The sequence below is a fragment of the Schistocerca serialis genome, chromosome 4 (genome assembly GCF_023864345.2).
Source record: "Schistocerca serialis cubense isolate TAMUIC-IGC-003099 chromosome 4, iqSchSeri2.2, whole genome shotgun sequence".
NCBI classification, from domain to species: domain Eukaryota; kingdom Metazoa; phylum Arthropoda; class Insecta; order Orthoptera; family Acrididae; genus Schistocerca; species Schistocerca serialis.
The window spans coordinates 744,204,030-744,229,295 of record NC_064641.1 but is presented as its reverse complement, the minus strand read 5'-3'; the positions used below and the strand labels follow the sequence as shown (position 1 = coordinate 744,229,295).

Below are 25,266 nucleotides of genomic sequence, written 5' to 3'. Positions count from 1 at the left end.
CAGACGCCGACATTGTTATAAGAGCGGGAGCGACACGCCCAGAGGGGGCTAGAGATTCCGTTACTTTGCAGAAACTTAGTGAAAACCGTTTCTGGCGGGCTACCAGCAAGGCGTGGGAATGACGTGTGTTCCCAGGCAGTCTTGGCGGGCAAATTCCAGCGTTTTCTGCAAAATCGTAACGGTGATTGGCTTGCTCAGGGCATAGCTCCGTGACGTAGCAAAATCGGCGCAGAAATTGGCGCCAAGAATCTCCATTGGTGGAATGGTAGTGCTTCGGCAATAGAGGGGAATTTTCCGCCGGTTTTCGAGTTACTGATTGGAACTTTTAACCATGGCCACTGTCATGGGGGCGGGAATGCGCTGTGTTCGGCTTGTATGGGTGCTCTTGAGAGAGTCGGCTCTCGCCTTTCGGTTGGAGTAGGTTACAAGACTGAGCTCTCGCTGCTCTGGACAGCCTGCCTTCCATTGGCTGTCTAATACACTTTTATTTAATTGTAACTGTTTGACGAAATTGCTGAAGTTTCGACTTTAACGTAACTTTCCGAGTACAGTTGGCAATTGAGCGTTCTGCATACGAGCGGCCTATGTTGTCTGTCTTGAGCAGTTTTGGCTAAAGTTGACTGTATCGGAGTTACTGTGTGACTTCGCTTGCTAAAATCAATCACTGTACCCTCTGAGGCGCATTTGTATTGCTAGGAAGTCTTTAGTCTGGAACAACCAGACCAGTATAATTTGTTTCGGGCTATACTCGCGACATTATCATCAGTACGACAGGACGTCGAACCAACCAGCCATCGCCGCCGGTACGCCAGATCGTGTTCTTGCAGTTAAGAAGGCAGCTTGGTAAGATATGTCCGCAGCACCGGCAGATTAGGGAATTTTGCTAGGTGATAATCAGAGCTCAGCAGAGCGCGCCTGTTCGTCTTTTCTAACTTTGTTCTGTCTTGGGTGTTCATTGTCTGAGTTCTCACTACTGAAGCAGCAACTAATGTTGAGTTGGCTGTGTGTTCCTTTAAGATCTGTGTTGCAAGGAACTGGCTCCACATACCACTTGGTCATAAATGTTACAATCTAGTTTATTGACAAATTCACCTTCACAGCATTTATTTGAGTATCCAATTTGATGTATTGTAAATGTTTCGTGTGTTTTGTTTGCTATTTTGTGTTTAGTCATAATAAATCAAATTGTTATTTTGGACAGAACTTTCATTCTGTTAATCGGTAGAGCAACCCTTTCATTTCTCACTACGTTAATGAAACTTTCCTTAATAACTATCCGATTAAATTATTGCAGGCGCCAAACTCTTTTCTATTCCACCTGCAGGGTCGATTACAGTCAGTTCGCGTTTCTTCTTAATCCATGTGCAACAGCAAAAGTTGGAGTTAGAAAAGGGTGGGGGGGTTAGAGCATCATTTCTATACGAAGATTCGAGAGGAATTTAGTGTTAAATACACTGCTAGCCCCGGCACCTCGCAGTTTTATTAGCCTTCGTATAAATATGTTATTTCTTTTTAATTTCATAATCACTTGATAATGATCTAGCACCTACGTAAACCATGACGTATGACCATAATTTCAGCTCGTATCCAACTAATTGTGTCGAGTTGCAGTTTTGTAAAAACTTAATTAATTTAAAAAAACAGTGAGTGCTTCTGCAGCTTGGTAGTTCAGGAGAAGGTATTTTGCAGTAATTCACATCTGTTTCCATTCGACGACTCTTGACCAGTGATATGCAAACGAATCCTGATCCGCACAGTTGTCTTTAGCGGCTTGTAACTTTGCTGTGTTCCAGTTCCCGCAGCGGGGCTACGGCGAGGGCGGATACTCGAGCTCCGCGCGCGGGAGAGTACGGGTGAGTACAACATACTTCACATACTTACCGCTGCAGCATGTTCTTGTGTTGACCGAAGAGCTCGCTACGCTATATTACAGCTTCAGTCAGAGACGGAACCATTTCAGTAGCATTCACAGACAAAACACACAGCATCAGCATTACATCATTCATCAGGGAAAAGTCGTATTCGTGATTAATGATATAAAAAAAAGTTTAATTCTGGAATGAATGAGCTGCATTACTGCGGCAGATCGTCCTACTTTTTGACTGCTTTTCGTGGACTTATGAGAGACACATTTGTTGTTTTCCTGGGATATAGTTTCCAAGACAGACACATTCGTTGTATTTCTGGAATATTATTTGCAATGTCGTTCACACGGAGCCCTTAATGATTTTTTTCTGAAAAATAATACCGTTTCATTTCTGGAGTGTCATGATGTCATATACCCACTGGCCCAGGTGCAGCGGATTAACGGAACCACAAAATAACATATTTGAAACGATAGAGTAGCCTAGCTTAATACATAACTGCGCATAATACACGAGACTTTCTTCTAATAATGTAACTGGAAATTTTCAAGCTGTATGGCACGTCTCCAAGTCTGGATGAGGCATGGAGGGGGAGAGGAGTGGATTGGGGGGGGGGGGAGAAGAGAAAGCAAGGGGAGGGGAGGGCGATTGTATTTCAGGAGGAGAGAGAGTGGTGTTCATGCAATAAGTTATTCTTCACGCTTCCATAAAAGTATTTAAAAATGCTGTAATACGGCAAACAATAAAGGTTAAATCGTGCCACGTTCTGAAGGATGAAATTGTTTTTGAACACGTTTTTACTACATCGATTTCTAGTCTGTTCACTAGAAATTTTGCAACTGATTTCACACAAACTACCCGATGATCTGGGGACTTGAAACTTTCAACATAGCTCAGAAACGGACGACAGTACAATAGTAACTTGACTTCTTGCCTGGTGCTTGGCGGAGGCTACTTTTTGTGTCATTACTGTTTCCCCCTTTCCGTATTCCAGTCCCGAACGTTTCGCATTAAGAACGATTGCTGGTAAGCCTCCGTGTGAACTCGATGCTCTCTAGGTTTTATCTTCGCAGACTTTTCGCGATACATATGTAAGAGGAGACAATATATTGGTTGACTCAGGAGAAGAGAAATTGAAATGAACCTGAAATTTACCGCATTTCCGTTGTAATCTCATTAAAATCGATTGAAAAATTTCACTCCAACGAGACTAAAATGCGGAAAATAATCATTTAAATGTTAAAGTATTTAATGCCACACGATTCTAAAAAGGACTAAAAAGTATAAAATAATTTATCTTGGACTCATACAGATTCCCAATCCCATACATATTCCTAGTCCCATACAGATAGTCCTGAAAATTCGTTGTTCTGAATTTTAACAACTGTGACAACACTTGTAAAATTTAAAAGGTAAACAGAGGGGCGCATACAGAAGAAAAGAGTGAAGACTGTTGAGAGTAGCTGTGGTTGAGAAAAATCACGTAGCAGTTCACGTTATTTGCAGTGCATTATTTGTTAGTGAATTAAAGGAACTATTCATGCATCAGTTACCTACAGCGGGCATCCAACATTCTTCGCTTTAAATTTTTCAAGTACCGTCATAGCTATTAAAAATGCACTAGCACAAAATTTCAAGACTGTCTGCATGTGGTTAGGACACTGTATGGGTCTAGCGGAAACTTTTTATACTTTCTAGTCCGTTTTAAAAACGTGTTATATTCAAAAGTTGTTTATGTAAATAAATATTTTTAACGTTCTGTGGTATGAAAAACACTACTGTCAGCGTCCGTTACGTTTAACATTGAACGATTTTGTAATCATGATGAACGTAGAAACTAAAAATCGTTCCTTCCGAACTGTAGTTTGTAGAGGACGTGGGTCAGTTCAGCAGCTAGAGCAGCAATTGAGCGAGTAATCTGTTTATAACCGGATTTACAACTAAAAGGAATGTGACAGGGTGCGAATTCGTGTAGGTGATTAGCATGTTCGCCGGCCGAAGTGGCCGTGCGATTAAAGGCGCTGCAGTCTGGAACCGCAAGACCCGCTACGGTCGCAGGTTCGAATCCTGCCTCGGGCACGGGTGTTTGTGACGTCCTTAGGTTAGTTAGGTTTAACTAGTTCTAAGTTCTAGGGGACTAATGACCTCAGCAGTTGAGTCCCATAGTGCTCAGAGCCATTTGAACCAGTTAGCATGTTCAGATAAAATCTTCTTTGGGAGCCTTCTACGGTCCACAGGCGACTAACCACCATCGGATCCAAGATGCTACTCCAGGCGTGTGTAAAATGAATGTGCGCAACGAAAAATAATGAACGCGAAAATGAAGATTTGGCCATGTCTGATCAACTGCCTCGAGATGAATGGATGTTTGTGTTGCGATCATTTCATCATCATTCATGAATGTAGCGAGTTTGGACTGAGCACAGGTGGGGAATTCCTACGGGCGCTGATAACCCCGCAGTTGGCCGCCCCACTAACCAAACATCATCGTCATCATCATCTGTCTGACTACCCTCTGAAGCAGATCTTAGGATCTCTTAATGGTGACAGTATCTCCTCCTTCTTGCTCTTTAACATATAAGTTACAACATCAACATAAATGAATAATTAAGAGAACTAGTAGCTACAAATGATAAATGCTGTTTCTTCTTATACGTTTATTGTGGATTGAAACTCCTTTACGTATTACACATGTTTATATGTCAATGTCCAGTGGACATAAAGAGATACAAATGGATTTCATAACTAATAAGATTGATGAATTGCCCAAATCTGCCCCCTTTTATGGCTACGCGATCTAATATAAATAACGCGAGATGACTGACGTCACCTACATACCAAACGCTAGAAGGCACTACTCTAGAATATGATCTACAGTGGTGTACAACCTCAGTGGAAATAAAATTTACGTGGTAACAGGTGCTTAGCTTTATAACCCTAATAAGCCAAAGCAATTAGCAATTTCACCGTATGTACTACGTCCGGTGCGTCGGAGTGATGGTTCTCGTACACGTCTGCGACGACGGAAGAACTCCAGCCACAAAATATATATATAAAAAAAAAACCTCATTCAAACACTACGACGGCAGAAGACGGTCCTCTGACTAGAATATTCTAATACTGTCTTCTCCTCTCTGTGTTCTACAGACGACAAACGCGAAATCCCAGCCACAAGGACGGAGTTCAGATAACGTCTCAACGTGAGCATAGGCAGAACAAGTGCTCTCAATCACTGAACGCTGCGTACTCAACGACGACTCCCTACCCGGAGGCGAAGTCCAGAATCGTATAAGTTCGCAACAGTACAGTATCTCAACTTTCTAACTATAAAATCTCCTGAGAGCAAAGACAGCAAACCCGTCTGTACCAACAAAAGCTGATATTGAGCGACCGTCAAACACGGGCGCTCAAAACGGAAGACCACCTTCTCTCCACCGCTGGCTTCCCCTCGTAACTGCACAAGACGAACCATATTCTCGAAACCACGGAATATTCTCCCTCTCTACAGATGCTTCCAAACGTCGACAAACCATATTTTAGTCTTTTGTCGTCCAGCGCGGAAAGTTTGCGAGGAAATACCTATCCCCGTTAATTAGGAATTCATACAATGGTACGCTTTCAGAGTAAAAAATCCTCGGAAATAACCCAGCCTGCGTGATTTGCGAGGTAACGCCTTGTTCCTTTCTGCTGCGCCCAAGATTTTCAGAGTATTCGGTTATCCTTCCGACCTAGCTACAACACTGGCCAGCCGCCAGTCTATTGTGCTTCCGTGCTCAGGTGCCCGACCGTCCGTCTTGGCTACTTCCTGCGTCAAGCAGGACCAACACACTTGTGCAGGCTTTCCCCCCCAGGGCTTGAGTTACGCCTGCCGTTTCATTTCCACTGGTGTTCCAACCTCTACTAGAATAAGCAATCATTCATTACGCCGTTTTGATAATAAAGACACTCCGTCACCTTTCATGCAACAAGCGTTAACAACTATTTACTAGGTGTACGTGACAGTGTCAGTCTTCTTTAAAATATTAATATATACGACGTACGACCTATCAAATGATACCTAATTCCGGTTGTAAATCACAGCAAAGTATGTAGATGAGTGCTTGTAAGGTGCGAAATTATAGCCACCTTACACGGAAGCTACTACCGCTTCCTCATGCAAAAGTGCGATACCTACACTTTCTTTTTCCTGCAGAAGGCGAGTTAATCGCTAAGTGGTTCGAAGGTTCTGTACAGTCATTCGTAGAGAAATCTCGTGTGGCAGTAGAAAACAGCAAAAGGATAGGTGAAGTTTTAGCTTTTGCATGTAAAGAATCATTCGCGAAGGAGGATCGCATGGAAATACCATCGTTTGACCGCCGCACAGTCTCCCAATAAGGCGGACATGGAAATAAGCGTTCCCGGTGTTGAAAAGAAGCTGAAAGGATTGAAAACTAAATAGCCAGTACAGATAGAATCGCAACTGGATTTTTACAGGGAGTACTTATCGGAATAGGCTTCACACTTAGCTTTGTGTACTGTAGGTGACTGCTGTATATCCAAAGCGTAAAAGAACGGACTCCATAAAATTCTTGATCATACTCTAAGTTCGAAAACAATTTCCGTGAGAGGCAAAAGTTTCTAGCTACAAACCAACATGGGTTTTGAACGCATCACATCGCTCGAGTGAATCGTGAGAAAACGCGATAATGCTACCAATTACAAGTCAGAGACATACGACGCACACAGTGGTCTTCCCTCTCAGTAGTGCCATGTGGCCATCCGGAGGCCTGTCTTTTGGAGGCCACGCTTTTCCGTGACCACTGCTGCCAGCAGTCATCTACAGCGGCTGCATTGCACCCCATTCTTGCAGCAATATTGCAGAAGGAAAATCCAGCTTCTCGTAGCCCCGTTATACGACCTTGTTCAAACTCTATACTTACATGGATATGGTGTCTGTTCTTTCGGACATGTCCGAAAGAACAGACACCATATCTATATAAGTATATAGTTCTGGCAGTACCGGTTGGTTGGTTGGTTTTGGGGAAGGAGACCAGACAGCGCTGTCATCGGTCTCATCGGATTAGGGAAGGATGGGGAAGGAAGTCGGCCGTGCCCTTTCAGAGGAACCATCCCAGCATTTGCGTGGAGTGATTTAGGGAAATCATGGAAAACCTAAATCAGGATGGCCGGACGCGGGATTGAACCGTCGTCCTCCCGGATGCGAGTCCAGTGTCTAACCACTGCGCCACCTCGCTCGGTTCTGGCAGTACCGGCCATGACCTTCTTCTTCTGTGCTGATGCACACATATTCCCCGAACTCTTACGGGACTTGGTAAGAGTGTCTTCAACGAGTAATTAGTGTGTTGGGACGGGACACAACGAATGTAGTGTGTGGACATGCAAGGTGAGAATGTGGGAGGCGTTCGCGAGATAGTCCCTGCAGTCGCACTATCCTCTGTGCCCTCGGTGGCTCAGATGGATGCCGACACGGTAACTCAGCGTGTTCGGTCAGAGGATTCTGTAACAGAAAAACTGAGTAAAGTAATCAACGATCAACTTGAACGGATGTTGTAACGGCGACCGGAACAGTCGCGAGGTTGAATTGACGGAAAACGCTGCAGGACCCGCGGAGCGGCCCGCGAACAACAACACAACGGGAAAGGACGAACACGACCAACGAAAGACCTTACGACAACAACAAGAACGAAACAACAGAGTCAAGAAAACCTAGCTAGATAACCACGTCCACTCGCAAACAAAACACGAAAGTAAATACGCTGTCTAAGGTGAGGCGATATGTCCTGAGACGTACGCAAGGTTGGACTGGCAGGCTGCGTGACATGCAGGCGCTTAATTACTCTATCGGGGACGCCGCTGTTGGCCGCTGCAACCACATGTTCCACTTTGGCGCCCTCTGAATGCGGGCCAGGAGGCGCGCGCCGCCACAGATTACGGCGCGATGGTGCAGAGACCTCTAGGGGTCTTCGACGTCCATGACGTCTGGCGGGGATTCAAATTCCGCGGCGCACGGTACCAGAGATGTCTTGTGACGTCCGCCCAGACCAAACGCAACGAACAATACCGAACAAAATAATGAAAAAAAAAGATGGATAGAGCGTCTGCCATGCAAGCAAGAGATCCGGGGTTCGAGTCCCGGTTGGGGCACACACTTTCACCTGTCCCTGTTGATATATATCAACGCCTCTCAGCAGCTCAAGGTATTAATATATTTCTAATTTTGTTCAAACTCAGTGAGGTGTTGATAATGCCACCTTTGTTGCCTTAAAGGCATTCGCGACTAACGTCAACTCACCACGCCCAGTCTCAAAGGTAACTAACGCTCTCGACCGGTACAGCATGTATTTAAAGCAAACCGAATTTGCATCCTCATATTGGCGCCATGTGACTGCCGCGAAGTTTGAATAGACATCTTTTAGATGTTTTGGTTCAAGTCGCATAACTCGTTCTTGGTGTTGTGATTTTTTCAGTCATTGTGTTTACCCATATAATATTGTCATTTATTCAGCAAGTAATAAAATTTGAGGTATCATCGAAGGTTCGCGAAGGCATCGTTTGCGTACATACTGAAGGCTGTCGAGTCACTAGAAGCCAGATGACAGCGTGATTTATGTTTACTGCAGTACGTGCTGGCGACATAACCAAATTTCATTGCTATACTCTACTTCGCCACCGCATTTTGATGTACATTCTTGCGTAGCCTTTATTTCCCGACAGTTGCAAGGAGTGCCTCCTAACACCTGAGCTCTCTTTTAGAAAGAGCGAAAAGAGAGCTCACCCTGCAACGGTTAGAGCTAGCCGCGCTGATACTAAATGCACAATTAGTGCTGGCTCATTGGACAAATCGGGTATCGACAAACAGGAATCGATAGCTGAGCGGTCGCCTTTGGTCGACGGCCGGCGGTCGCTCGCAGCCTCCGCCACCGAGCGGGGATTCCCCTTTATTTTTTGTAGCCGGGCAGGCGGCAGCCCATACGTTCAGGTTTCAACACCGCCGGCGCCCTCGGTCGCCAGCCACGCCCACAGCGCGGCACAGAGTTTCCGGGCCTTTTACTGAAATTATGGGGTCGTTTTTACCGAGTTTAATTCCGCAAAGTTGCCCGCTAAGCCACTTAACGGGGATTGCGGGAGTTAGCCGGGCTCCGTGCCGCGGGGCCAAGTGTGGACGCCAGCGCATACGCACGCGCGTACACACACACACACACACACACACACACACACACACACACACACACACACCACGGGGGCACGCGCGAATGTACGCCTGCTTACGCAATGTGTATGAAGTGGAGAGAGTTGTAGGTGGTAATAAAATTAGGGGAAAAGAAACAAAGAGACAGGAATTGCAAGACGGTAACTGCTCAAACTAGGGTTGTAAACTATTGTAAGATACCGTAGGCTACCATAAGTAAGCGTAAACAATATTTGCATTTATGAGTAATAACAGGAAACTCTTGCCTTTGATCATTGAATACAAAATAGCTGCAATAATTACGTAGAATGTGGTAATGTCTGTGCATGTAAACATTATGTGCAGCAAAAGTAATTGCTTTGGTCACATAAAGCACAGGAGTTACACGATCAAATAAGTTTTGTTGCCGGCCGGGGTGGCCGAGCGGTTCTAGGCGCTACAGTCTGGAGCCAATCGACCGCTACGGTCGCAGGTTCGAATCCTGCCTCGGGCAATGGATGTGTGTGATGTCCTTAGGTTAGTTAGGTTTAAGTAGTTCTAAGTTCTAGGGGATTGATGACCTCAGAAGTTAAGTCCCATGGTGCTCAGAGCCATTTTGAAGTTTTGTTACTTACAAAATGCAATTTATATTCTGTAAGGATACGAAATACACAATGTGTTGAATCCTGCCTAGTCGTGGAATATGGGGTGTCTAGGAAGCCTGCCTTCTCAGATTGCTAGACAACATTCAAACGAATCGTATTGATGAGTTTTATTACAGAATGAAGCCGGCCGGAGTGGCCGAGCGGTTCTAGGCGCTACAGTCTGGAACCGAGCGACCGCTACGGTCGCAGGTTCGAATCCTGCCTCGGGCATGGATGTGTGTGATGTCCTTAGGTTAGTTAGGTCTTAGTAGCTCTAAGTTCTAGGGGACTGATGACCTCAGATGCTAAGTCCCATAATGCTTAGAGCCGTTTGAACCATATTACAGAATGAACAAAAACAATACTTAACTTTGACAATAACACACAAGTGTCGCAAGCAAAGGGCGACGTGCAAATAAGAAATCTCTTCAGCATATGCAATTCCTAATGCAAGTGAAGTAATACAGTTCTATTCAGGTCGCTAGTCGTGAAGCTTCTGTGGAACTGGGCCGCACCCAGTCGGGTGTGGCGCTTATGTTCTCTTTGCATACGGGCCGCTGCCGTCGTGTTGTCATCATGGAGAGGGGTCAGTCAGCTAGCTATTGGCTGACGTCTTCTTCACAGCCCCCTCAGCTCTCTTGTTCCCGTCTGGCGTGCCGGCACTTGACTGTTCGCCGTAACACACTGCTCTAAATCGGCATGACGTGCGGTTCTAATTACATGGAAGACAAACAAACAGAGTTCGTCGGTTCCCGGAAGAGATCCACAACGAGGCCTCTTTGAAACTTGGTTAGCTGCTGTTGATGAAGTCTCACAGCACCACATGATACTCTAGAGTCCTTGGTTCAGATGGCTCTAAGCACTATGGGGCTTAACATCTGAGGTCATCACTCCCCTAGACTTAGAACTACACTACTGGCCATTAAAATTGCTACACCACGAAGATGACGTGCTACAGACGCGAAATTTACCGACAGGAAGAAGATGCTGTGGTATGCAAATGATTAGCTTTTCAGAGCATTCACACAAGGTGGCGACACCTACAACGTGCTGACATGGGGAAAGTTTCCAACCGATTTCTCATACACAAACAGCAGTTGACCGGCGTTGCCTGGTGAAACGTTGTTGTGATGCTTCGTGTAAGGAGGAGAAATGCGTACCATCACGTTTCCGACTTTGATACAGGCCGGATTGTAGCATATCACGATTACGGTTTATCGTATCGCGACATTGTTGCTCGCGTTGATCGAGATCCAATGACTGTCAGCAGAATATGGAATCGGAGGGTTCAGAAGGGTAATACGGAACGCCGTGCTGGATCCCAGCGGCCTCGTATCACTAGCAGTCGAGATGACAGGCATCTTATCTGCATGGCTGTAACGGATCGTGCAGCCACGTCTCGATCCCCGAGTCAACAGATGGGGACTATTACAAGACAACAACCAACTGCACAGTGCATCATTCGATCCCTGCGAAACCCTACATTTCAGCAGGATAATGCACGACTGCATGTTGCAGGTCCTGTACGGGCCTTTCTGGATACAGAAAATATTCGACTGGTGCCCTGGCCAGCACATTCTCCAGATCTCTCACCAATTGAAAACGTCTGGTCAATGGTGGCCGAGCAACGGGCTCGTCACAATACGCCAGTCACTACTCTTGATGAACTGTGGTATCGTGTTGCAGTTGCATGGGCAGCTGTACGTGTGCACGCCATCCAAGCTCTGTTTGACTCAATGCCCAGGCGTATCCAGGCCGTTATTAGTGCCAGAGGTGGTTGTTCTGGGTACTGATTTCTCAGGATCTATGCACCCAAATTGCGTGAAAATGTAATCACATGTCAGTTCTAGTATAATATATTTGTCCAATGAATACCCGTTTATCATCTGCATTTCTTCTTGGTGTAGCATTTTTAATGGTCAGTAGTGTACTTAAACTTAACTAACATAAGGACATCACACACTTACATGCCTGAGGCAGGATTAGAACCTGCGACCGTAGCAACAGCGCGGTTCCGGACTGAAGCGCCTATAACTGCTCGGCCACAGCAGCCGGTCGCAGTTATGTTGTGATGGGTCTGGAGTCCCCATACGCGGACGGTATGTCGGTTTACTTTACCGATAACATGAAATGCTGCTGCATCACTGAAAATTAATCGTGGTAAAAATGTATCAAAAATGGCTCTGAGCACTATGGGACTCAACATCTTAGGTCGTAAGTGCCCTAGAACTTAGAACTACTTAAACCTAACTAACCTAAGGACATCACACACACCCATGCCCGAGGCAGGATTCGAACCTGCGACCGTAGCAGTCCCGCGGTTCCGGACTGCAGCGCCAGAACCGCTAGACCACCGCGGCCGGCAAAAATGTATCGTTTGCCATGTCCTGTAGCAGAGAATTGTTGAAGTCACCCTTTTCCTTCTGTCACCGACCTGAAGATCTTGTGCTAATTGTAGTCTGCATCGTCTATAGATCAAACGAGGCGTTAACAAATGGTTCAAATGGCACTGAGCTCTATGGGACTTAACTTCTGAGGTCATCAGTCCCCTAGAACTTAGAACTACTTAAAGCTAACTAACCTGAGGACACCACACACATACATGCCATACATGCCCGAGGCAGGATTCGAACCTGCGACCTTATCAGTCACCTGGTTCCGGACTGAAGCGCCTAGAACCACCACGGTCACCGCGGCCGGCCAGGCTTTAACAATCCCCAGACAGTCGTACGTGGCACTGTCAGTTCTCTGCTTGCACTGGGAGTAGACTCTGCTCAAACGTTTGCCGGATTCTGTCCACCATGTCATCACAAGTGCGAGGTCGACCTGGACTCTTACCTTTGGCCAAGCATCCTGTCTCTTCAAATTTGCGATACCAACGACGAATGTTTTCGTGTGCAGGCGAATCCGTGCCAAAAATCCGACGAAAAGAACGGTGGACAGAAATTGCTGCCTCACTCTTTCCAAACTGCAGCACACAAAATGCCTTCTGCTGGGTGGACGTGATCTTACTTCTGACTGAGTACAAACTGAGAAGACGCATTGACTGACATGTAACGGGGATTTTCTGAAACTCTAGGCCACGCCCATTCAAACAACGAACATTTCCTTGCCGGCAGCCGGCTGCTGTGACCGAGCGGTTCTAGGCGCTTTAGTCCGGAACTGCGCTGCTGCTACGGTCGCAGGTTCGAATCCTGTCTCGGGCATGGATGTGTATGTAGTGTTTAGGTTAGTTAGGTTTAAGTAGTTCTAAGTCTAGGGGACTGATGACATCTGAGATCAAGTCCCATAGTGCTTAGAGCCATTTGAACCAACCTTGCCGGCACTTCCCATGTTTCGTAATATTTGCCGTCCAAAATCAGATAATTCTTTCTGAAACATCCTGTATTTTTGAATCATCCTGTATAGTCTTGTGAAATTGAATTAATCGTTTTGCAACACCTGGTATATTGTCTTTAAGAACTGGAATTTCCTTTCCACCCAAAAGCAGGAGAGGCAGTAGTTCATATAGAGCGCACATACGCGCACGCATGGCTGGGCTCGAAACGAGGTCCGCAGTTTACCGACGACGGGAAAATTCCCGATCAAACGCGACCGCCAAAGGCCGCGCTGTAGCGAGCAGAGCGCGACAAAGCAGGGGGCGGTCCGCCGGTGTATTTGCAGTGGAGGCAATCTGGCGGCCAGCCACTGTCGCACAGTCGCCTACTACTTCAAACGGCAGCCCAGCCGCCGCGCGGTACACATATTAATTAAGCCGCCATCTGTTTGTGTACGGGCCACGCTAATTGGCGGCAGTGGTGGGCCCAGCCCGGGTGCAAACAGTGCGGCGTGCGGCAGAGGGAGTGTACGGTTGTGGCTGCTATTTGGGCCCTCTTCGCCTCGTTTCTGGGTCACTTGCAGGCGAAATCGGCGAGGCAAGTTTATTTGCACTGTCAGTAATGCGTGTCACTGTGGATGATGGTATAGTTTTGTAGGTCGACCAAGGATTCTTGTCGTCATCTGAACTTCCTTCGGAATCCACTGTCTAGTGTCTGTTTACACTGAAGTGACAAAAGTCATGGGACAGCGATATGCACCTATACAAATGACGGTAACATAGCGTACACAAAATATAAAACGGCAGTGCAGTGACAGAAAATGGTTCGAATGGCTCTAAGCACTATGGGACTTAACATCTGAGGTCATCTGTCCCCTAGACTTAGAACCACTTAAACCTGACTAACCTAAGGACAACACACATATCCATGCCCGAGGCAGGATTCGAACCTGCGACCGTAGCAGCAGCGCCATTCCGGACTGAAGCGCATAGAACCGCTCGGCCACAGCGACCGGCTGCATTGGCAGAGCTGTCATTTGTACTCAGGTGATTCATGTGAAAAGGTGTCCAACGGCCGCACTATGGGAATTGCCAGACACTGAAAGCGGAATTCTAGGCGCCTGGAGCATTCCATTTCGGAAGTCGTTAGTGAATTCAATATTCCGAGATCTGCAGTGGCAAGAGTGTTCCGAGAATACCATATTTCAGGCGTTGTCTCACACCTCGGAGAACGCAGTGGTCGACAGCCTTCACTTAACGACCGAGAGCAGCGGCATTTGCGTAGAGTTGTCAGTGCTAACAGACAAGCAACAGCGCGAGAAATAACCGCAGAAATCAATGTGGGACGTACGACGAACGTATACGTTACGACAGGGTGGCGAAATTTGGCGTTAATGGGCTACGGTAGCAGACAACTGACACGAATGCCTTTGTTAACAGCACGACATCGACTGCAGCACCTTCCCTCGGCTCGTGACCATATCGGTTGACTTTAAACGGCTAGGAAACAATGGCCAGGTCGGATGAGTAAGAGCTGATAGCAGAGTTCGACTGCAGTGCTGACCCCAAGAACTTAGGGATTCAAATTGGCAACAAGGCACTCTGCAAGCCTGAGGTGGTTCCATAATGGTGTGGGTTGCGTTTACATGTCAGGGATTGGGTCCTCTGATCCAACTGAAGTGATCATTTCCATGGTAATCGTTCTGTCTGGCTACATACAAAGCATTTGTAGCCATTAATGGACTTCATGTTTCCAAACAATGTTGGAACTGTTGTGGATGACATGCGCCATGTCACCAGGCCACAGTTGTTCACGATTCGTCCCAGGAACATTGCGGCCTATTTGAGAGAATGATTTTGCCACCCAGATCGCCAGACATGATTCCTATCGAGTATTTGTGGATGTAATCGACAGGTCAGTCTGTGCACGAAGTCTTGCACCGGCAACATTTTCGCCATTGTGGACATCTATATAGGCAGCACGGCTCAGGATTTCTGCAGGAAACATGAAATGACTTGTTTAGTCTATGCCACGTCGAGTTGTTGCACTACGCCGAGCAAAAGGATATCCGATACGATATCTGGAGTTATCCCATCGATTTTGGCACCTCATTGTATTTAGAGTACCAGTTTCATTCGAACGCCACGTGGCCTATGTCTGTTTCTCCCATAGTAGCACCATTGGATTTTGCTCATCTGATTTCTATCATGGCTCAGTGATGACTGAAGAATGTTTCTTTTTTTTATCACGGTGATTGTTTGTACAGGGTGTTTAAAAAATGACCGGTATATTTGAAACGGCAATAAAAACTAAACGAGCAGCGATAGAAATACACCGTTTGTTGCAATATGCTTGGGACAACAGTACATTTTCAGGCGGACAAACTCTCGAAATTACAGTAGTTACAATTTTCAACAACAGATGACGCTGCAAGGGATGTAAAAGATATAGAAGACAACGCAGTCTGTGGGTGCGCCATTCTGTACGTCGTCTTTCTGCTGTAAGCGTGTGCTGTAGACAACATGGTTTATTCCTTAGAACAGAGGATTTTTCTGGTGTTGGAATTCCACCACCTAGAACACAGTGTTGTTGCAACAAGACGAAGTTTTCAACGGAGGTTTAATGTAACCAAAGGACCGAAAAGCGATACAATAAAGGATCTGTTTGAAAAATTTCAACGGACTGGGAACGTGACGGATGAACGTGCTGGAAAGGTAGGGCAACCGCGTACGGCAACCACAGAGGGCAACGCGCAGCTAGTGCAGCAGGTGATCCAACAGCGGCCTCGGGTTTCCGTTCGCCGTGTTGCAGCTGCGGTCCAAATGACGCCAACGTCCACGTATCGTCTCATGCGCCAGAGTTTACACCTCTATCCATACAAAATTCAAACGCGGCAACCCCTCAGCGCCACTACCATTGCTGCACGAGAGACATTCGCTAACGATATAGTGCACAGGATTGATGACGGCGATATGCATGTGGGCAGCATTTGGTTTACTGACGAAGCTTATTTTTACCTGGACGGCTTCGACAATAAACAGAACTGGCGCATATGGGGAACTGAAAAGCCCCATGTAGCAGTCCCATCGTCCCTGCATCCTCAAAAAGTACTGGTCTGGGCCGCCATTTCTTCCAAAGGAATCATTGGCCCATTTTTCAGATCCGAAACGATTACTGCATCACGCTATCTGGACATTCTTCGTGAATTTGTGGCGGTACAAACTGCCTTAGACGACACTGCGAACACCTCGTGGTTTATGCAAGATGGTGCCCGGCCACATCGCACGGCCGACGTCTTTAATTTCCTGAATGAATATTTCGATGATCGTGTGATTGCTTTGGGCTATCCGAAACATACAGGAGGCGGCGTGGATTGGCCTCCCTATTCGCCAGACACGAACCCCTGTGACTTCTTTCTGTGGGGACACTTGAAAGACCAGGAGTACCGCCAGAATCCAGAAACAATTGAACAGCTGAAGCAGTACATCTCATCTGCATGTGAAGCCATTCCGCCAGACACGTTGTCAAAGGTTTCGGGTAATTTCATTCAGAGACTACGCCATATTATTGCTACGCAATGGTGGATATGTGGAAAATATCGTACTACAGAGTTTCCCAGACCGCAGCGCCATCTGTTGTTGAAAATTGTAACTACTGTAATTTCGAAAGTTTGTCTGCCTGAAAATGCACTGTTGTCCCAAGCATATTGCAACAAACGGTGTATTTCAATCGCTGCTCGTTTAGTTTTTATTGTCGTTTCAAATATACCGGTCATTTTTGAAACACCCTGTATGTATGACTGTTTGTAATGTATTACGCTCTAAATTGGTTGACGTTGTCTTTTGTGGATGCACACAGGTCGTTGTACGGAGAGTAGCAATTTTGTTTGAACTCCACCATTACATTCTTTTCCTTGTTGCTGTTGTTGTTGTTGTTGTTGTTGTTGTTGTTGTAGTGGTCTCCAGTCCAGAGACTGGTTTGATGCAGCTCTCCATCCAACTCTATCCTGTGCAAGCTGCTTCTTCTCCCAGTACGTACTGCAGCCTACATCCTTCTGAATCTGCTTAGTGTATTCATCTCTTGGTCTCCCTCTCCGATTTTTACCGTCCACGCTGCACTCCAATACCAAATTGGTGATCCCTTGATGCCTCAGAACATGTCCTGCCAACCGATTTCTTATTCTAGTCAAGTTGTGCCACAAACTAACCTTCTTCCCAATTCTATTCTATACGTCCTCATTAGTTATGTGATCTACCCATCTAATCTTCAGCATTCTTCTGTTGCACCACATTTCGAAAGCTTCTATTCTCTTCTTGTCCAAACTATTTATCGTCCATGTTTCACTTCCATACATGGCTACACTCCATACAAATATTTTCAGAAACGACTTCCTGGACACTTAAATCCATACTCGATGTTAAAAAGTTTCTCTTCTTCAGAAACGCTTTCCTTGCTATTGCCAGTCTATATTTTTTGTATCCTCTCTACTTCGACCATCATCAGTTATTTTTCTCCCCAAACAGCAAAACTCCTTTACTACTTTAACTGTCTCAGATTCTAATCTAATTCCCTCAGCATCACCCGATTTAATTCGACTACGTTCCATTATCCTCGTGTTGCTTTTGTTGATGTTCATCTTATATCCTCCTTTCAAGACACTGTCCATTCAGTTCAACTGCTCTTCCAAGTCCTTTGCTGTCTCTGACAGAATTACAATGTCATCGGCGAACGTCTTCTCCATGGACTTTAATTCCTACTCCGAATTTTTATTATGTTTCCTTTACTGCTTGCTTAATATATACAGACTGAACAATATTCCCATACACAGCGCAAATATTTCTGTGCCCCTCCGCTATCTTCAACCCTCTACTAAACTTAAAGAGAAGAATATGTCGAAAACGTTCTCATATCTCCACTGTGCACTCTCCATTTTCTAGCGTCGAAAGCTCCACTCACAATCTCCAAATGATAAAAAGACGGTGTGTTAACTGAAATAGCAACAATGAACTTCAAACAAAAAAGTCAGTGGATAAATAAACCATTAGCAAACGGAATACGGACATGCAAAAAAAAGTGCTACCAACTTATATACCAAACCAGTAGTAGTGTCCTATATCGGTTCCTCCAGTGCTCTTTGGAAATGCCCTCAGGAGTAACTCTAGCTTCATTCTTATTCTTATACAATGCGTTTTTCGGACGGACTATTTTTCTTTTGTTGGTCGTCCCTTCCTAGGTCTCACCATCCTCTGGTTTACAAAGCGTGTCTGCCCTCAGAAACTGCATCTTACTTTTAGTTTCTGCTTTTTCTTGCCCATATGCCTCCGAAACGTTCTGTAACCGCACTCTACAGCCCGCAATGATGATATCGTTTCCGTGAGCACACTACCACCCTACTGTCACGACAATAGTAGCCTTCTTCTTTTATACAGTCCCACGAGTTCTAATTTCAGTGCTTTATTAAAACTGAAACATCTCCTGATCTGCCACTCGGATCATGATTCTGTTTTCACTAGACTTATTCTAATAAAATTCTACGTACTTCTACGTAGAATGGCACATCATTATTTCTCTCCTTCATTATTGAATCAGGACTGCTATGAGCGAGCATGGCGGAATAACGTACCATTACCATACCTCTGCCTTCGCATTTCACATCACATAGCACTTGCGCCCAAATTCTACAATTATTTGTTGAATGTATTCCAATCTCTGTCTTCCCCTACAGTTTTTAGCCTCCAAAGCATTCTCAAGTAGCACAGAAATCAGTCTTAGCTATCTTCACCTAAGTCCTGTCATCCGGTCTTTTCTTATTGTCAGTGCTTTCCACAGGCTGCTCATTTTTTACCTTAAGAGTCCAACTAATTTTCAACGTGCTTCTATAGCATCACACCTCAAACGTTTCGATTCTCTTCTTTTGCGGTTTGTTAATACACACGTGCTACAGACGCGAAATTTAACCGACAGGAAGAAGATGCTGTGGTATGCAAATGATAAGCTTTTCAGAGCTGTCACACAAGGTTGGTGCCGATGGCGACACCTACAACGTGTTCACATGAACAGCAGTTGTCTTGCGCTGACTGGTGAAACGTTTTTGTGATGTCTCGTGTAAGGAAGAGAAATGCGTACCATCACGTTTCCGACTTTGATAAACGTCGGATTGTAGCCTATCGCGATCGCGGTTTATCGTATCGCGACATTGCTGCTCGCGTTGGTCGAGATCCAATGACTGTTAGCAAAATATGGAATCGGTGGGTTCAGGAGGGTAATACGGAACGCTGTGCTTGATCCCAACGGCCTCGTATCACTAGCAGTCGAGATGACAGGCATCTTATCCACATGGCTGTAACGGATCGTGCAGCCACGTCTCGATCCCTGAGTCAACAGATGGGGACGTTTGCAAGACAGCAACCATCTGCACGAATAGCTCGACGACGTTTGCAGCAGCATGGACTATCAGCTCGGAGACCATGGCTGCGGTTACCCTTGAAGCTGCATCACAGACAGGAGCGCCTGCAATGGTGTACTCAACGACGAACCTGGATGCACGTCACTTTTTCGGATGAATCCAGGTTCTATTTACAGCATCATGATGGTCGCATCTGTGGTTGGCGACATCGCGGTGAACGCACATTGGAAGCGTGTATTCGTCATCGCCATACTGGCGTATCACCCGGCGTGATGGTATGGGGTGCCATTGGTTACACGTCTCGGTCACCTCTTGTTCGCATTGACGGCACTCTGAACAGTGGACGTTACATTTCAGATGTGTTACGACCCGTGGCTCTACCCTTCATTCGATCCCTGCGAAACCCTACATTTCAGCAGGATAATGCACGACCGCATGTTGCAGATCCTGTACGGGCTTTTCTGGATACAGTAAATGTTCGACAGCTGCCCTGGCCAGCACATTCTCCAGATCTCTCACCAACTGAAAACGTCTTGTCAATGGCGGCCGATCAACTGGCTCGTCACAATACGCCAGTCACTACTATTGAACTGTGGTATCGTGTTGAAGCTGCATGGGCAGCTGTATCTGTACACGCCATCCAAGCTCTGTTTGACTCAATGCCCAGGCGTATTACGGCCAGAGGTGGTTGTTCTGGGTACTGATTTCTCAGGATCTATGCACCCAAATTGCGTGAAAATGTAATCACATGTCAGTTCTAGTATAATATATTTGTCCAATGAATACCCATTTATCATCTGCATTTCTTCTTGGTGTAGCGATTTTAATGGCCCGTAGTGTAATACCGTCAAAATCTATCCATTTGTTCCACATCGTTTCAGTTACATCATAGATTTCGTTGCCTGCGGCCTGTCGCTACAGCCGCGCCTCTTCCCTGTGAAGTTAAAATCATTTCTGACTCCTTACCGTCGGAGGTTCGGCCCCCGGCAAGGAGAAAACGCAGTTAATAATAGCCCCTCGTGGCTCGCGTCGTGATCGAGTAATAAGACGTTAGCGAACCCTCCGCGGGATCTGGCAGTAACTGCTAGCCGGCCCCTTGTGGCATCCGGCGAGGAATTTCATTTACTTTATCTCGGCGGACCACAACTTATTGAGCTTTTGCAGGGAGAGCAAGACGAGCTCCATTTCTTTAGACTTGATTAATATTTAGAAATGTCCGCGGCCGACACCGCGCGGAGCTCAGCCCTCGCGTCGTCTTTTGCTTATTTAATTTGCCTCGGGAAGTCGCGGCGGATGGGGGAGGCAGAGGAAGAGGGAGAGGGAGAGGAGGCGGTATGCAGATGAAGAAAAAGCGCTCGTCAGGAATAGGGGAGGAGTGCAGCGCGGCGCGGTGCGACAGCGTTGTTGAGTCGCGCGCGCTACGCATCATGGGAATTCCCTCGCCAGCTCGTCTCACGTCTCCCTAATTCATCCGCGGTACCCAAGTTTTCGCCCCGAAAAACGGCAAATAAGGAGATAAAAACACGCTCTCGTCCCGTCATTTTCTTCTCTACGAGGTACGAAATGCAGGAAAGATTTGTTATGTGATGCTGTTATTCTGCTGTTAGTGGGTCGATTTTAAAGTGGCCTTGACCAATTTTTTTTACATTTTTGAGGCCAGACAGATGATGTCATGAACTAAAAACAAAGTACTAATTAATTTAGGCTTTAAGCTTAGGAGTAATAATATCGTAAATCACTGAACATTTTACTGTGTATTTTCAGAAATAAATAGACATGCTAAGAATATTCTGTGTGCTGCAGAAGGCAGTCATATAAAAATCTTCTTCGTTCTCTTATACACGATGTAACAAAAAGGTAAGGCACAGAAGAAAAATATTTTTCAAGGACTTCGGTAGAAAAATGTTATATTCTCATTTCCTATCATTATTCACAGCACATTAGTGTAGGAAACACATGCGATCACGATGCAGCAGCGTAATATTCCGGCGTGAAACTCCTTTAGGCTCTATCCTAAACGCCGAATTAAAACATCTGAAGCACGCATTCAAGAAAAATGGCTACTCATGGGGGGATGTAGTGACAGAGTTCTACGACTAAATAATGGAAGGTCGAAGGACAACCATGTAAAACAACGATGGAAGAATACAGTTTCTCATCCTTTTAATAGATCGTGTGGCACTGTTGGCCGGGAGACCCTATCCGGGGAAGTTCGGCCGCCGGGTTGCAAGTCTTGTTTCAGGTCACGCCACATTGAGCGACTTGCGTGTACGTGATGGTGAGATAATGATGAAGAGGAGGACTACACAACACCCTGGCCACCAGTGGAGATACTCTCGAACCTGGCCGGGCATCGAACCCATCGAACCCGGGCCCACTGCACCGTAGGCAAGCACATGACCACTCAGCTAAGCGGGCGGACTATTAGAAAAGTAACAAATCAGATCGGAAAGATTTTACAGAAACGTGACATTAGAACCGGTTTTTAGACCAACAAAGAAAATAGGTCAGCGTTGCGATCTGTAAACGGTAAACGCCGTCCTCTGTTAGCATGTGGCACATACAAAATTCTGTGTACCTCTGGTAAAGTTTATATTGCAACAACCAAGAGAAGAGTGAATACACGGGCGAAGGAACACAAAGATCTTTGCCACCCAGGGAAAACAGATAAATAGGCAGCATGCTATTCAGTCAGGAAGTCACAAAGTGAAGTTTTCTGAAACAAAAATTATGCACCACGACCAGCTATGATCCACGGCTGTGTAGAGAAGCCATTGAAATAAATAAACATAGGGAAAATTTTAATAGTAGAGAAGAGATCATGAAACTTTGCGACAAATGGACAGTAGCTCTGCAGAATCACTATACAGTTTTTGCCTTTGACAAGACAGCCAACGATAGTTATGTTTTATCTTTGACAACGATCGCCTTCTTATTACGTATAACTCCAACCAAGTCCCCTTTTCTACAATATGTATGTTGCTCTCAGAGGTCCAGCCCGTCAGTATGCAGGACTCAACAGAAGAGCACTGCCTCTGAATATCTCCAGGGCAGTTCTTGACGAAACGTTAGGGGCAGAAGAGTTTCATGGACCACGACCTTCTACCCCGAAAGGATAACCAGCAGCAATGTCACGCGATCGTGAAAGCCTTCATTCTGTAGCACTGAAACTCTTTCTTATGATACGTATAGAATGACCTCCATCAGCAGCAACTGATACGTATCAACCCAAACCTGCCTTCAACCCCGGATTCGATGTGCCGTCAGCTATCAGTACAGACACAGTATGCAATATCCTGTGATCCAAATGTATTTTATCAGGAACGTATGAAGCGTTCACAACACATATGATTCTATTATATATAACGTTACACTGGTAGATCTTCTGCAACGAGCGGCTCCCAAATATGTCTACGACTAGATTACAGTGCACTACATGGAGTGACACAATGCGTGATGTATGTAACGTGTATTCGCGAAGTAAGGAGAATTTGAATTTTGCGCCATTTTGTCATATGACGGTTGGGAGCCGTGATTTTTTCTTGTTCGTTATCTGCAGTTTTCCCATTAGTAGCATTATATCTTTTGTGTGGTGAGCATTGTTGTTTGATGCTTATTTTCATCCATGGAGCAGATAACAACTGAGCAACGTATCCAAATGATAAACAGTTATTAAAAAAACAGTGAAAGGCCCACGGCAACCGTTCGTGAATACTGCTCCTACCGCATCGTCAGTTCGGAAGTTGATCCGAAAGTTTGAGACCACGGTTTCTGTTTCAAACGTTAAGAAAACAGGGCGGCCGCGTTCTGTTCGAACACGAGAAAACATTGCTGTTGTGCACGACAATGTGACCGTAAGCCGCGGAAAAAGGATTCGCCGACGAGTTTAACAATTGAATTGGTCACCAAGTTCACCGGATGAAATCGTTTCTAAAGATCTGAAAATGCATGCGAACAAGATTCAACTTAAGCAAGAGCTGAAGCCTGCAGATCATAATTTTCTTTTTGTGGTAAGTTCCTATTGCACCAAGCTGCTGAGGTCATCGGTTTCTAGGCTTGGACACTACTTAATCTAATTTAAACTAACTTACAATAAGGACAACACACACACACCCATGCCTGATGGAGGACTCGAATCTCTGACAGGGGGAACCGCGCGAACCGTGGCAAGGTGCCCTAAACCGCGCTGCTACCCCGCGCGGCCAGATTATGGAAAGATACATTTATTTGCTCACTGGGTCTTCCCTCGACAAGGGAGAGCGAAAACTCCATAAAAAGAAGAATTTTTTAGAAGAGGAGCACTTCCACATCATTGGGTACGTCAATAAGCAGAACTGCAGAATTCGGTGTAGTGAAAATCCGCGGGTGACTGTGGAAGATGAGATGGATCCACAACGCATGACTGTATGGTGTGGATTCTGGGCAGGAAGAGTGATCGGCCGGTACGTTTATGAAAATGATGGGAGAGCATCCGACACTGTGAACGGCGACCGTTTGCGAAACATGATTTATCATTGGTTTTTCTCTGTTATTGATGAAAAAGACGGTTTTTCGTTTCAACAAGATGGTGCGACGTGTCACACATCATGTGAATCGATTGCGCTGCTGAATAAAAAGTTTCCTCAAAAAATTATCTCTTTGCGTGGCAACGAGGAATGGCCTGCCGAATCAGGCGATTTTACGCCTTCTGCTTTTTTTTGTGGGGGATTTGTGAAATTGAAAATGTACGTGAACAAACCGCAAACAATACATGAATGCATCATCTAGAACTTCAGTGGACACAGTGCTCGCTGGCGGGCAGCCTTGCGTGGTCATATGGAGGATATAATTTTTCATTCATGAATGGAAGAAGTTACTTAATGTTTTAGTCAAAAAAATTACATTTTCAATAAATTTTGTGTGTTCTATAGCACTTTAACATTCGTCCCTACTTCCCGGACACCCTCTAGGTGATCTGAAGACGTCAGTTTAAATTGCCGAAACTAATCGTTTACATATATATTTATTGCGATCTTCTATGATAAGAATATTACATTTCTCGAATTGAGTGATCGTTCTCCTCCTGACAATCTCAGATTGGCTCTAAGCACTATGGGACTTAACATCTGAGGTCATCAGTCTCCTAGACTTAGAACTACTTAAACCCAGGTAACCTAAGGACATCACAAACATCCGTGCCCGAGGCAGGATTCGAACCTACGACGATAGCAGCAGAGCGGTTTCGGACTGAAGCGCCTAGTACCGCTCGGCCACAGCGGCCGGCTGACAATGTCATATAACTATTCTATTCCATTCTATCACTTGCGCCTTGTCCTGCGGTTACGCAGGGTCGGCCATGGTTAATCGGATTTGGCATGTTAATTTTTAAGGGGTGGCCAGATGCCCTTCCCGCGCCACCCCGTACCCCCCCAGGACGGAATTAGTATACCCCAACTGTCTGCGTCTAGTGGAATCCATGAAATAGTGTGAATGTATTCATATGTCTGTGAGCCGTGTAACCGAGGCGGAACGTGGGGACCAGCCCGTTATTCACCTAGCGGGATGTGGAAAACCGCCTAAAAACCACATCCAGGCTGGACGGCACACCCGCTCTCCTCGTCCATCCGCCGGGCGGATTCGATCCGGGGCCTGCGCGCCTACCCGAGTCCAGAAAGCAGCACGTTAGCGCTCTCGTCTACCCTGGCGGGTTGACAGATAACTATAACAATAATTAAATAATAACGTGGCCATTGTATCACAATTTGCTACTGCCTCGATTGCTCAAAAACATTTTTCCACGGTTCTGAAGACAAACTGTTATTGCAGAACAGAGGTAAAAAAGAAGAGTACAAAAAACGCCGTTCTCGCTAATTTGCAGATCATAGCG

The 25,266-nt window shown here is 45.8% G+C and overlaps 1 protein-coding gene across 1 annotated transcript in view; it reads left to right on the top strand.

Moving 5' to 3' along the window:
* Positions 1-25,266, top strand: part of LOC126473271 (disintegrin and metalloproteinase domain-containing protein 22) — a 1,075,530-nt gene that overhangs the window by 311,889 nt on the left and 738,375 nt on the right. The window contains exon 3 of the mRNA XM_050100225.1: positions 1,794-1,853. Within this exon, the coding sequence (XP_049956182.1) occupies positions 1,794-1,853 (60 nt within the window). The remainder of the gene's footprint in view (positions 1-1,793; positions 1,854-25,266) is intronic.